This window comes from Penicillium solitum (genome assembly GCF_028829755.1).
Source record: "Penicillium solitum strain IBT 25940 chromosome Unknown utg000003l_segment0_segment0, whole genome shotgun sequence".
Lineage (NCBI taxonomy): Eukaryota > Fungi > Ascomycota > Eurotiomycetes > Eurotiales > Aspergillaceae > Penicillium > Penicillium solitum.
The window spans coordinates 740,465-754,199 of NW_027072123.1; the positions used below are offsets into that span (position 1 = coordinate 740,465).

General features: G+C 48.1%; 6 protein-coding genes across 6 annotated transcripts; 5 read left to right on the forward strand and 1 right to left on the reverse strand.

The window, feature by feature from the left end:
- Positions 1–1,356: 1,356 nt before the first annotated feature.
- On the forward strand, positions 1,357–1,590 carry N7455_004199 (uncharacterized protein; the record flags this gene model as incomplete). The annotated part of the gene is made up of 1 exon (XM_065604708.1): positions 1,357–1,590. One exon carries the CDS (start codon positions 1,357–1,359, stop codon positions 1,588–1,590), a length of 234 nt encoding a protein of 77 aa, XP_065461608.1.
- Positions 1,591–2,980: 1,390 nt separating this feature from the next.
- N7455_004200 (Clr5 domain-containing protein) lies at positions 2,981–4,174 on the forward strand (the record flags this gene model as incomplete). The annotated part of the gene is made up of 2 exons (XM_040960980.2): positions 2,981–3,108; positions 3,202–4,174. 2 exons carry the CDS (start codon positions 2,981–2,983, stop codon positions 4,172–4,174), a joined length of 1,101 nt encoding a protein of 366 aa, XP_040808561.2.
- A 637-nt stretch (positions 4,175–4,811) lies between these two features.
- N7455_004201 (NADPH:quinone oxidoreductase family protein) lies at positions 4,812–5,903 on the forward strand (the record flags this gene model as incomplete). Its single annotated transcript, XM_040960991.2, has 2 exons — positions 4,812–4,844; positions 4,911–5,903. The coding sequence occupies 2 exons, from the start codon at positions 4,812–4,814 to the stop codon at positions 5,901–5,903; spliced, it is 1,026 nt and encodes a 341-aa protein (XP_040808610.2).
- A 241-nt stretch (positions 5,904–6,144) lies between these two features.
- On the reverse strand, positions 6,145–6,944 carry N7455_004202 (LysM peptidoglycan-binding domain-containing protein; the record flags this gene model as incomplete). Its single annotated transcript, XM_065604709.1, has 3 exons — positions 6,145–6,267; positions 6,513–6,738; positions 6,805–6,944. 3 exons carry the CDS (start codon positions 6,942–6,944, stop codon positions 6,145–6,147), a joined length of 489 nt encoding a protein of 162 aa, XP_065461609.1.
- A 267-nt stretch (positions 6,945–7,211) lies between these two features.
- N7455_004203 (uncharacterized protein) lies at positions 7,212–9,047 on the forward strand (the record flags this gene model as incomplete). Its single annotated transcript, XM_065604710.1, has 2 exons — positions 7,212–7,317; positions 7,369–9,047. The coding sequence occupies 2 exons, from the start codon at positions 7,212–7,214 to the stop codon at positions 9,045–9,047; spliced, it is 1,785 nt and encodes a 594-aa protein (XP_065461610.1).
- Positions 9,048–12,041: 2,994 nt separating this feature from the next.
- Positions 12,042–13,151, forward strand: N7455_004204 (5'-methylthioadenosine/S-adenosylhomocysteine nucleosidase family protein; the record flags this gene model as incomplete). The annotated part of the gene is made up of 1 exon (XM_040960986.2): positions 12,042–13,151. One exon carries the CDS (start codon positions 12,042–12,044, stop codon positions 13,149–13,151), a length of 1,110 nt encoding a protein of 369 aa, XP_040808564.2.
- Between the last annotated feature and the right edge of the window lie 584 nt (positions 13,152–13,735).

Consider the following 13,735-nt stretch of genomic DNA (forward strand, 5'->3'; position numbering starts at 1 on the left):
CCTGGGTCGGCCTAGGTAGATCCTTTTTGACTCCAACTGTTGGACCCTTGGATCTCAGAGGCTATTGAGATTTAGTTTGATCTTTATATATTAATATCAATAGTGTGAGAACCGGGGGATTGTCTATTGTTATTGTACATACGGAGTAGATTGCTGTGGAGTAGAGCTATGTTACATCGTGTATGGGGTAGTAGTCTGTACTCAATAGTGAATTGGGTCTTTATGTTGTCTGTCCTATCTTGATATCTGTATATTTATACTTCGTATGTAAATATAGTATAATATATATATGGCATCCATGGCATCCATGGCATCCATGGACACTATCAAGTTGAAGAAAAACAAATGGCGATCATCTCGGCTTTCCCCCCCCCCCCCCCCCTATTCTTGTCTGATATCTTCAAATACTCCAATGAGGACCATGGGTCGATCTCCCCCTCCCAAACCCAATTCTCCCTTACCTCGGTAAGTGTTCTCCGATCAAGGATATTCAATTTGAAAGCGACCGCGTGGTTGAAGTAACGGTGGAGAAAACGTGAACCATAACCCGAACCATGAGGAAGTAGGAAGTGGAGCCTCATTCTGCAGTTCGACCCTCAGATACGACTTGGATACGGAGCACACTTGCACATGATCTCAGGAAAACTAAAAAAAGTGGGTGCAACCGAGAGATTGAGCATGTTACCGAGTATTTACCGATGTGCACGTTGATTTGACGTGAATTTGACTTGTTGGAGTAAGGGCTCCACTGTCCACTGATCTTCCAAATATCTCCCCCCGAATTCGGGTGAGAGGAAAATAGGGAGCAAGTTAGGGCTTTCACGGAGAGACTCCGGACTCCATTAAGCTTTTGGAAAGTACCTCGTTGGAGGTGCAGCAGATCCACGGTGATCCGGGGATCTCGATACAATTTACATCATTGACTTGATTTATCCCTGTCCGAATGATGTTGTAGGTGTTTTGACATGCTGGTAGATAGATATATGGCATTTTTGCTATTGGACCGGGGAGAGAAAGAAAAAAAAAAAAAAAAAAAAAAAAGATAAAACCACAGGGCCCAGAACAACAGATATTTTTTTTTCCAATGGACATTTCTTTGTAGGGCGGCTGTAGACATGTCATAGAAGGGATCTCCCTTTTAGTTTGGAGGCGCGCGGGTGAGCAAATGCCGATTGCGCTATCGGATGTCCCATTGCCTCGTTATGGAGTAGCTTAGGGAGTATAATATGTTAGAAAACAAAGAGAGGGTGTTCTCATATCTGACCAATGACAGAAATATCCAGACCAGAAGTCGGCATTTCTCCAGATTTTCATTCCCGAGGTGGCGGATGGGGACGGAATAAGAATTTCTCACCCATGGGTGAAGGTGAAGAAGATATGGAGATGGACTGGAGATGGACTGGAGATGGACTATGGGAGATGGGAGATCCAACAGCCGAAGCCGGACATCTGCAGTTCGCGCGAGATGTGACATATGCAGGTCGAAGAACGCAAGTAAAGATTGGCACTGGGCGGCTTTTCATGCAGTGTCGGGACCGTGCATCTTTGGATGTTGAATGTCTCTCATCTTTTCTCTTGTCGATTACTTGATACATACTCCCTACGGAGTAGAAGGTAGTGGTACTCCGTACTGGTCTGAGAAATCCCGTTTAAGGGGGAACCCAGCATTGTCACCAACGTGGAGTTCAATAAATCCACAATTGAGTACCCCCCGGGCAGATCGTCGCCGATCAATTTGCCAGATCGATTGGCACTCGCACGAACTGGTGCTCCACGAGCTTGACACCATTGGTGTGAGTTAAGAGGGGGCTTTACACTAGTTCTGACACCATGTGCCTTAGCGGATTCACTTCCAGCCGTAAAAAAAAAAAAAGAAAAAAAAAGAAAATCATAGGCGCCTTGGTGGTCTGGGGGATAGGCACCGCTCTTTTCCTACAGTAATGCGGGCCCTTTCGAATGTTGGATTTGACCACATGATTCTACTTTTTGCGGAATTGAATTTCCAGCACATGGTTGTCTCCAGTTGATAGAAGGTTTTGGAGTCAACGGCTCTCTGCTTTTGGATAGACGTCCGGTGCAGAACCGTCGGAACCGTCAGTACCGTCCATTTGAGAGGATCCCGACGTGGCGGTGATCGGCGACCATAAGGCCTAAGACGCCATCCGCGAGTGAGAGGAGGGCTTATCTGGTTTGGAGTATGACCGTATTGGGATAAAACTGGGGCCTTGAACCAGGTCCCAATGCACAGTAAATCACTCCTGGGGAACTATAGGCCGTGTTGTCTTCTCACTGGGATTTCAACCCTCCCCGATTCTCGTCGGACTTGATCGGGTTAATGGTCCTCACACATGGGATCTGAATATCCTCTCGATAGGTCAAATGGTGAAAGAAAAGAAAAGAAACCTTCAAAGCCCGTACACCGTAGAGAGGGAGATGATCAATCGAATTCCTCTATCCGCTTTGTTTCAACGCGCCAAGCACTCAACTGGGGATAGTAAGACCTAGTAGGTGAGCTGGTCCGCTTGGATGATGTGATCCACTTGGAGTAATGACATCGCCCTGATCGTCGAGATCCATAACCAATGAAGTTTGCTTTGCGAATCTCGTTGATGATCGCCCGCGTGCTGGACGCCACAGACGCTAAGGCCCAATGGATCCCCAAGGGATAGATTGTGTGTTATAGGGTTCCATAATGACAGAACCGAGACAATGGAGACGGAGATGTGGAGGTGAGAGGTGAGAAGTGGAAACTGGGAAGTGGGTGATGGGAGATGTGGGTGTGGCTCTAACAAACCACTCACCTTATTATATTTTTTTTATATTTGGATATTTGAATATTTGGATATTTTTATTATTTATTCCTCTTAACATATAATAATCGTTGTCTCGCCCGTTTCCTGTCTGTTTTTTGTTGATCACCTCGATCTTCGTTAACTATTCCCCCCCCCCTTTCCACTCTCCCCTGGACTGTGCGTCAATAATGAAGACATCTATCTCATCCGATGTATGGGAGAAGAAGAAGGCGTTGATTTCCAAATTGTATATGGAAGATGAATGGCCCTTGAAGCAAGTCATCAAGCAGATACGTACCGATGATTTCAATCCTAGGTGAGTACACACATTCACGTTCATATTCCCTGTCCGATACCGATACGGATTCTATCATGGATTATCATGGACTATATCAACTAACACTTCCAGTGAAACCCAACTACGAAGCAGACTGAAGAAATGGCGAGTGACCAAGCCATCCCGTCAGACCCGAAAGAAGAGTCTGGCTTCAGCCTCTGGAGAAGACCAAGATACAGACAAGGATGCGAAGAGCAAAACATCCACCATCCAAAGACCACTGCCATCATTACCAACAAGAGAGGCATCAGCCCGCCATGAATGGCCCATGACACAATCCAACTACGGACATCCGTCCACCCTCCAACACCCCGTCCCAGACCAGGACCGGAAATGGAGCTCTCCAATGATCCAACAACTCACCCCAAGCCCCTCCGACGAACATATCCTCATCCCAGACCGCACAACAGCCGTCTCTTATTCAGACCTCAGTCCAACAACAACATCCTTTGACCACTCCCACACCTCCTCAGTCGGAGAGGGTCTCATGCTGAACACAACCTCCGCCGTGGCACCATCCTACCCAGCCTACCCACTCTCACCCGAATCGTGCCTCCCAAGCCCAGGCACGGCAACGACCCCCGGCGGCATTGGCTGGTCGCCCCGCGCTGTTTCAGTAGACTACGGCCTCAACCCATCTCAGTGGTACTCGCTGCCCTTTGAAGCCATCACTCCCCCAGCCATCCCCCTATCCACGGCTGCTCCCATGACGCCTTCAATGAACGGCTACCTCCCACAAGCCCAGCTCTACCATCCCCAGTACCACCACCACTACGGTGAGGTACCGGAGTACCCCCATGGTTATGATGCCAAGAACTGGAAGCGCGCTATGTCGTTGCAGTATGATATGGCTGGCCATCTGTCTGCTCGGCCCGAACATGATAGGAAGCAGATGCTCCCGCATACGCAGCCTCATGGCCAGTCGCATCCTATGGCCTCACCGCCGCATACCCAGTCCGGTGGGCCTCATTCGGTGATGTGTGCTCCAATGCCTTACATGGGCCATGACCATTATGTGCAGAAGCCTCCCGGCATTGGATACTAGGTGGTAACTTGCACTGACGCTCTTCTTTCTGTTAAATACCTGCGATACCTTGATACCTTGATACCTCGATACCTCGATACCTCGATACCTTTTATGTGAAATATGGGTGGTTGTTTGTTTTGTCATACCCGATTATGTTTTGGTTTTGGGGAGTTTGGATGAAAAGGAAACTGTATATATTGATACCTATTGATTAATTAAGCTTGACGCATCTATATTATGCATATGTATACTATCCTTATTTATATATAGAAAAAGCTTCTGTACGGAGTACATTTATGCATATCATCCTTCGCATACATCTAAAATGACATCCAAGAACATGCAATCACCCATCGGAGTGTCCTTACATAGAACATCTCTAGTATAATCTTAGGCCAACCATATGAGACCATTAAAGGCTTACGCAGGCCCCATGTATACTATTTATATCAATATCAACTGCACAAATAGACCAAGTGTTCTATAAATGCCAAGACCCAATTAGTTACCCGAAAAGGAACCTCGGCATCTTGCGGGGAAACCCCATGCGCCCCTTCCAGAGCTCTTTTTATTTGAACATCCCCTTCGATCTCTTCACTCCAAAATTTCAGAACTTATCACCTCAATCCCAATATACATCCTTACCACCGTCAAAATGCGTGCCGTCCAAGTCAGCGAATACGTCAAGGTACCTACAGCCAATCCCCAAACCCCAAACCTCAACTCCAACCCCAAACTAACCACCCACTTACAGGGCCCTCTAGACCTAAAAGTAACAACAGTCCCAACCCCAACCCCAACAGCGGACAAATACCTAATCGAAATCCACTCGGCCGGCACAAACTTCTTCGATATTCTCCAAATCCAAGGCAAATACCAAAACCAACCACCGCTCCCCTGGATCGGTGGCGCTGAATTCGCCGGCACAATCATCGCCGTGCCCACCTCTACAAACAACCGCTACAAGCTCGGTGACCGTGTCTTCGGCGCTACACAAGGAGCCTACGCAACACATGTCCTAGCCGCAGAGCAAACCCTCCTCCCCGTGCCGGAGGGGTGGAGCTTCGAAGATGCCGCGGGCCTATTCGTCACGGCGCCGACCTCGTATGGCGGTCTTGTGCAGCGCGCGGGCGTGAAGGCCGGGGACTGGGTTCTGGTTCATGCGGCTGCGGGTGGAGTTGGACTTGCTGCTGTGCAGATTGCTAAGGCTATGGGGGCGACTGTTATTGCTACTGCCGGAACCGAGAGGAAGAGGGAGATTGCCAAGGAGTTTGGTGCGGATTATGTGGTTGATTACACCAATAAGGCGTGGCCGGAGATTGTGAAGGGGATCTGCAAGGAGAATAGGAAGGGAAATGGGGCTGTTGGGGTGGATATCGTTTATGATCCTGTTGGGATGATTGAGACGAGTTTGAAGTGTGTGGCGTGGAATGCGCGGTTGTTGGTTATTGGGTTTGCGGCGGGAAAGATTGAAAAGGTTGCGCTGAATCGGGTGCTGTTGAAGAATGTAAGTATTGTTGGCTTGCATTGGGGGCAGTATGCCAAGTTCGAGACGGAGACTGTGGGTGAGGTTTGGCAAGGAATCTTTGACCTTGTTAAGCAGGGGAAGTTCAAGGGGACAGCCTTCAAGGATGAGAGCTTTGTTGGGTTGGAGAGTGTGCCCAGGGCTTTGCAGGCATTGGGTGGGAGAGAGACTTGGGGAAAGGTTGTTGTGAATATTGTCGGGGACTCAAAGAGCAAGCTGTAGTTTGAGGAGAAAGATAGATACGAGGGAAAGCAATAGATTCGATTCGATATAAACTGATGAATGTAGATGCGCAAGGAGTCATGCTCTCGTAGACAAAGTGAAATCCCCGAAGGGAAAGACTCGAGCAAGTATAACATGAACTATGAAGGCCCTTTGCTTGCTCTGGCAACTTTTGTATTTCAAAAGTGAGCATGAGTACCCGAAAGTACCCAGCTCGCAATCCAGCTCCAGTCGGTCACGGCTACAAGACGTAGCGCTGTGGTGACTGTTCTCCAGAAGGAGAGCCCTTGAGCATGTCCAAATGGACTGGGGCAGCTGGATTGAGGAGTTGCGGATGACAGAACGTGTCTGGAAGTTTGTATATCTGAAATTGGGTTAGTGTAGAGTTTTGTATTGATAGACACCATAAATCAGAATAGCATTGAATTCCGAGGAATGGCTTGAATTTCCAGAGAGTGTCCAGAGGAAGTTGGCGAAAAAAAAGAAGAAAAAAAAGGGAAAAATAAAGGACGATGACTCAGCATACATATACCGCCAATTTTCTGCCACCTTGGGGTCGCATCTATGAAGAAACCCCCACACATACCCAATACCCTCCTAGATACTTACAGCCCGATCCAAAGCAGGATTCCACTTGTATAGTTCAGCAAAAGTGATACCATACGCGGTCTCGATCTTGACGCACGAATCGTTCGCCACCACCGTGTAATACTGGTTGCAGTTCGACGCGATCCCCGTCTGAGTGGGTGCATTTGCTGCTGCGCTGGTCGACGATGCCGGTCCCTTGACACAGTATGCTTCTCCTAGCCACAAGTTGGTACAAGTAGAGCCAACACTGGGGTTCTATTAATAGAATTGTTATATAGGAGAAGCAAAGCATGTAGGGGGTAACTAAGTGCACATCCGTGGTGTTGTAGGTGTTGGCTGGGCGAGGAATGGGCGCCGCCTTAGTGTCGCGCGACAGATGAGCAGGCCGAGTTGGTTATAGATAGGAAGGTGAGCTGGGCAAGAATTCCCCTGAGGTGCCATTCGCGCGACCATTTGCCGAGATTACTAAGGATGTTGGAATTAAAATAAAAAAAAATGAAGATTGATTTCGAGTTCTTCGGTGGATGCGCTATACCCCTTCGTATATATAACACCACACCCAGGCAGGCACCCGCTAATGCACGTCTCAGCCGCAGCGCCAAATGCGGTGGTGGCCAAACTCTTCCCCTCATGATGCTCGAAACTTTCTATGAGGAGGACTCGTTAGGCTCCTGGTTCCCCTTCGAAGGACATATGGTAAAAATTTGAACCGAGTCGGCGATGGAGATTCCATCACATATCAAGAACCAGTTCGGGGACGCGTGCGCTAGTGGTAATGGTATCGCATTCCAGGCGGGTGTGAACAATGGGACAATCAATATCAACGGTGAGGGCTACAGAACAAACAACTTGGACAAACATTGATTGAATGTCACAGAGAGAGCTAGGCAAATCCTTTTGCCAAAAGCGGTTTATAACGCCACGTTCGATGCTGCAAACAAGGAACATCTGCCAAGTTGTCTGCAAGGCACGCGTGTCGAGGTGTTGAAAGAAATACAGGCATGGATCGATGGCGATAATCCCAAGAAGGTCTATTGGCTCAGCGGCATGGCCGGTACAGGAAAGTCCACCATCGCCCTGACACTGGCCCGAACAAACAAGCGCACGGTAGGAACGAAAGATCGCCAGAGGAACGTGTGTCTGGGAGCGACCTTCTTTTTCTCGAGAGGAGGTGGCGACCTTTCGTCCGCGAGCAAATTTCCTGCAACAATAGCGATACAGCTTGCTGAGGCTTCGGGAGAGCTTCGGAAGCTGATTGAGAGTGTGATCGAAGATAACCCTCGTCTTAATAGTTTGGGCATCCGAGCGCAGTGGGAAAAACTCGTCATTGAGCCCCTTTCACTGCTTTCCCAAACTTCCGGAAATCGGACGACCCTTCTACTGATTGTTGACGCGCTGGATGAATGTAATGACGCCAATGATACTAACGCCATCATCCGATGCCTTGAAGAGGTGACACACATAGAGGGCGTTGGATGTCGGGTTTTTCTTACCAGCAGGCCTGACCAATCCATGAGGCTTGGGATGAATAACAGCGCATCAGCACCCCGGGAAAACTTCATCTTGCATAATATTGAACGATCGATTGTCAATCAGGACCTCCAACTGTATTACAGAGACCAGCTCTGCCGCATCAAGGCGATGATGTCCTCCGAAGAGGACATTATTTCTGAGAGAGCGATAGGAAAGTTGGTCGAGAGATCCAATGGGCTGTTCATTCACGCGGCCACCGTGTGCAAATTTGTGCGCGAGGGCGGATGGCATGCAGTCGAACGGTTGAATCGTCTAGTGGAGACACAGAAGTCCGACGACGCAGAGCTCGAGCTCAATAAGATGTACACGGTAGTTCTAGAGTACTCTTTCGCTTCGGTCACAGATGGGATCACCCCGGACGAGGTTGAAAAGGTCCACCAACTGTTTCAACGTGTCATTGGCGCAATCATTGTGATGTTCGATACGATGAGCTCTGAGAGCTTGGCAAATCTTCTTGGAGTGAAGAGGGAGAGTATCATCACAACATTGAGTGCTCTCCACTCGGTCATCTATGTCCCGGAACGCCGGTCTGAACCTATTCGAATCCTCCACCCGTCATTTCGCGAATTTTTGCTAGATCCCAACCGTTGCACCAACAACTTTTATTCGATTCTGGTTTCTGATGCCCACGGCCGTCTTCTTACACGATGCGTTGCGTATCTGATGTCTCAGCTGAAACGGAATATCCTCGACATTTCAAAGCCCGGGACAAAAGTCCGGGATGTATCAATGGACAGAATCGACGCCCAGATTCCAATGGAACTTCAATATTCCTCAAGATACTGGTGGGGTCACTTCCAAAAGAGCGATGACCACTCGCGAAAAGAGCTGCCCCTTCTGGAATTTCTGGAAGACAAGTATCTTTTCTGGCTTGAATGCCTCGCATGGCCCGGAAAGCTCGGGCTCGCCATCGAAGCTATGTTGAACCTGGATGCCATTCTTGTGATTGATTCTCTACCCAGATCATGTGTTGCAGGACTGATGATTTATAGACCGGGAAATCAATGCAGAGCGGATTTTTAACGTCGATGCCATCCAACCATCGCAAATCGAAGACATCTTCACAGCTTGGTACATTCGTGCCAGACGCTCTGCAATTTCTACTGAGCAACAAATTGATGATAGAGGAAGCACCTCTACAACTATATGTTTCGGCCTTGATCTTCAGTCCAAACTCTAGTGAAGTGAGGAAAAACAATCGCAAGGAGATACCAAGCTGGATTTTGAATGAGCCTTGCGTGCCAGATAATCGGAGCAAGTCACCTCACGGGGTTTCAATTGCGCATTCTTCCGGGATTCAATCTGTTGCGATTTCACCGGACAGTATTCTTGTTGCTACAGCTTGCGGGGACTGCATGATACATATATGGGATGCAATTACTGGAGCAGAAAGATTACGACTCGAGGGGAATCCGGATGGGGTGGCAAGTGTGTGCTTCTCACCGAACGGGTGTCTTGTTGCTTCGTTTGCCCAAAACTGTGTATCCGTATGGAACATCGAAGCAGCCCTTGGTACAAAGTGTCAGCCAGAGTGTCAGTTTCGTTTCAACCGTCAAGGGTCTGGGAAAGTACCTAGCCCTCACCCAATTTGTGCTCTATCCCCGAACGGGAATCTAGTCACAGTCGTTGATCAACCCAATCATATCTGGGTTTGGGATATGAGGGTCAAGCAATCAGTCAAGTACCATTTTCAGACTCAGTCCCTATTCCGACCCATCACTGGGGTATATTTTTCATCGGATGGATCATTGTTGATTTGCATTACAGTCTTGCCAGAAAATCCCAACGGCAGTGAAACTCTCCATTCTTGGGATACATCGACTGGGATCAAGGTTTCAACCGAGAAAAGCGTTGTCAAAGGGCCTTTACTGGGAATCATGCCTGGGACGAGGTATATTACTATTTCCCCTCGGGTATCGAACAGCGGAGCACGCCTGGTTCTTCGTGATGCCCGTACCGGCTTGGATGACATGGGAATTCCGCTTGGCCCTGATCAACCCATCAAAGCTCTTTGTAGGCCCGCAGACGGCAGGTTCCTACTTGCATCACTTGTAGGACATGGCATTATTGTGTGGGTGCTTGGCGAACACAAAAAAGAAACCTTTCTGATCAAAGACTCTCACAACATTAAAACCATCGACTTTTCGCCAAATGGAAAATACCTCATTTCGGCCACTTCATCCAATGGAGTGATAATATGGAACATTGAAGGATTTGAGTCGAAGCCATCCCGATTGATGGAGATTTATCAGGGCCTTCTGGAAAGGGGCACCAATTGGGGCAGATTAATGAGTATGACTCTGAATGTCAATCGGACAAAAGCTATTGAAGATCAGTTTGGTATGTGGGTTCGATGTCACGATGGAAGTCTGCTAGCAACTGGTGCTCTTCAAGGCTCTACCATCACAATTTGGGATACGAAAACAGGAGAGGAGAAGTTTCGCTTGAATGCACCCGACTTTCTCCATGATCCAGAATTCTCTCAATCAGGCAATGTTTTTGCAGCGGTGGGGGAGTCTGGGGTTCATTTTTGGGAGACCAAAACCGGCCAAAAAGGAGACATACTCAAGATTGATGGCCAGCAAACATATGGATTTGGAAATTTACGAATATCCGGGAAGGGTGAAAGAGTCATTTACACCAGGAGCCTTTTCCTGAACCTCCAAGTCTTTTCCCAATTCTATGGTTGGGAACTTGATGGCCTACGCAAAATCTCCAGTTTTGAGATTCCGGTCCGGTCTCAGAAGAGCATGAGGATTGTGCTCTCACCCAACGAGGAGTTGTATTGCTTATGGAGTCCAGAATCAGCAGTCCTTGAAATCGGAAGTTTTTCAAGCAATAACCTTCGACACACAGCCTTACGAGGCGTTGCCAAACTGGTAGAATTCATGCCAGATGGTAAACATATCTGGATTCTTGGAGAACTGGAGGAAGGACAAAGACAAGCTATTCAGATTTGGAACATCGAGCAGGAGGGTCTCAGAGAGGTCTATATCGACCTTCCCCCTTTTTTTCCGTTTGAACTACGTGAGTTGGGTGATTATCGCAAAGGGTGGAGCAAGGATGAAAAGATAATAAAGTATGGGCCGCCATATCACGACGGATTCGTCTCTCCGGATGGGAAGCTGTTGGCACTCTTATCTCCCTGTTGGGATAATAAACCACGCCATCAAATTGATCTGTTCAAAATACGCGACTTGAAGGCTTTGTTTAGGCTTCAACTTGACTTCCAGACCAGGGATATCCAATTTTCTCCGTCTGGAACACACCTTATCACGGAGCGGGGGAATGACCTGCTGCCTGGTGCTTCACCTCCATTCCCACTTCTATTCGCCACGCGATCTTGGATTCAGGAGGATGATGAAGACATTTTGGCGATTCCACCTGCATACCAAGACTTACTCCGAGGTATCGATGGCCATACAATTACATTCGGTGATCGTTTCAATGGGCCGTTGTTTGTGAGACTCGATGAGGGAATGAAAACAATGACTGCGTGATTGGTTTGATGAAAACTCGCAGCTGGTCGGGCGTGGGTATTAGCATCAAATCCCTTCAACGAAGCACTACATTCGGCAATGTCGACCATTAACTGTGAAATATTATCACGGCGGCGAATGCCATCTGCTGCAATCAGAGGAACACGGCAACTTTTGAAAGCGTTAGGATCTACTTCTAGCAGGTCCTCTAATGTATTCTAAAGTTCTGATGACCTTCCTATGGTTCCGTATGATGGAAATCCCATTCGCCTATTCACAGCTAGCAAAATATACTAGAATCTGGAGTCTATAGCACGGGAGATAACTATATTCATGCAGTCAGAAAACCGAATAAGGATACGATCGTCGGAATGCCCAGGTGAGGGGGTTACCCTAGGCTTTACCCGCCAAGTAGCCAATTAGGTATAGAATAAATAGCAAGGCGTTTCGTCGATAGGGGGCCAAAACCACGATCTCATTTCTTCCAAAAAAAAGATCTCACTCCCGTTCTTTTCAAACTCGAGTGTCGCATTTTACGATGTCAAGCACAAAGGATTACAGCGTGGGCTGGATTTCGGCCATCAAGTCGGAATATGTTGCCGCAGAAGTATTCCTGGATGAAACCCACGATTGCCCTGCCGATCTATCGCCCGATGACACCAACGATTATACCTATGGAAGGATTGGGAAGCATCATGTGGTCATCTCTGCTCTCCCGAAAGGAGAATACGGCATATCTTCGGCTACTGGTGTGGCTAAGGATATGATCCGTAGCTTCACTAATATCCGGGTTGCCCTGATGGTTGGCATCGGCGGTGGGGCGCCAAGCTCTGCGCACGACATTCGGCTTGGTGATATAGTCGTTGGAGTCCCCGGTAATGGTGAATGTGGTGTGTTGCAATATGACTTTGGCAAGACAACCCAGGGCGAAGACTTCACACCAACTGGGTTCCTCAGTCCGGCGCCTAGATCCCTACGTGGGGCGGTGCATGGACTCGAAAAACAGTACACAATCAAGGGTCATAAGATTGAAGAGGCTGTCGAGGAAGTACTGAAGAAATATCCGCGGCTGGGAAGAGAATTTGGACGGCCGGATCCAGCGACAGATCGACTTTATAAGCCTGACGTTGTCCATCCGTCTCGGAGCAAGACACCTTGCCCTACTGCCTGCGGTGATGATGAATCCTCGCTAGTCATCCGAGAGAAGCGTAACGAATATGACGATAACCCTAAAATCCACTACGGTCTGATCGCATCTGCCAACCAACTTATGAAAGATGCTAAGGTCAGGGACCAATTTATCGAACAGCACGACGTTTTATGCTTTGAGATGGAAGCAGCTGGATTGGTCAATTGTTTCCCTTGTCTTGTGATCCGTGGGATTTGCGACTATTCCGATTCCCACAAAAACAAGGAGTGGCAGGGCTATGCGGCGATGGTTGCTTCGGCCTATGCTAAGGACCTACTAAATCGTCTTGGCCCAGCTCAGGTCGCGCAGGAACCAAAGGCCACTCTAGTGCTAAAGGCTGACAATAGCGACAATAGCCATCACAATACAAGTATCACATTTGGGGGCAACAACTCCGGCTTCCAAATTGGCCAGAACAACGGCACAATCTCGCATGGAGCAACTCGTTCGGGTTGGTGAGGAGAACTTTGTTTTTTAGGGATCTCTATTTCAATTCGCGAAAAGAACAGCAATTAGAACAGCAATTATTTCCAAGGTTCTCTCTTCTGGTGTGTATACATAATCCAACCCATAAAAGCACACGAGAATGATTGGACAGTTAGTTCTTCTCTTGGATATAAAACCCTAGGATATTGCTAAGAAGTACCTGGGATGTGACCATATAAAAGGTCCCCTCCCACCCTTCCTCTTCTTCCTCTCTTCCTCCTTTCAACCCTCTCCCTCTCGACCACTATCTCACCGTAGCCCCCATGAGACAGCATAGGGGGAGGGTCCCGTAGCAACCCGGGTGCTTATGCATGAGACATCAACATTGTTGAGGCCCATGCAGATCCACACCCAAATCAAACGGGGCTTTCTCGTGTGTGTTCTTTGACAAGTGGCTAAGCGTTTGGGCCCCATAGTCACTTGACAAGTCCCACGGAATACATTAGGGGTGTTTACTCACTCCTCTTTAATTACAGAGCTAGTCACCTAGGTAGTCACCCAATACATTTACAGTCAAGTACGCGTAGCTTTGATTAGAGTCATGTTTCAATTCACAT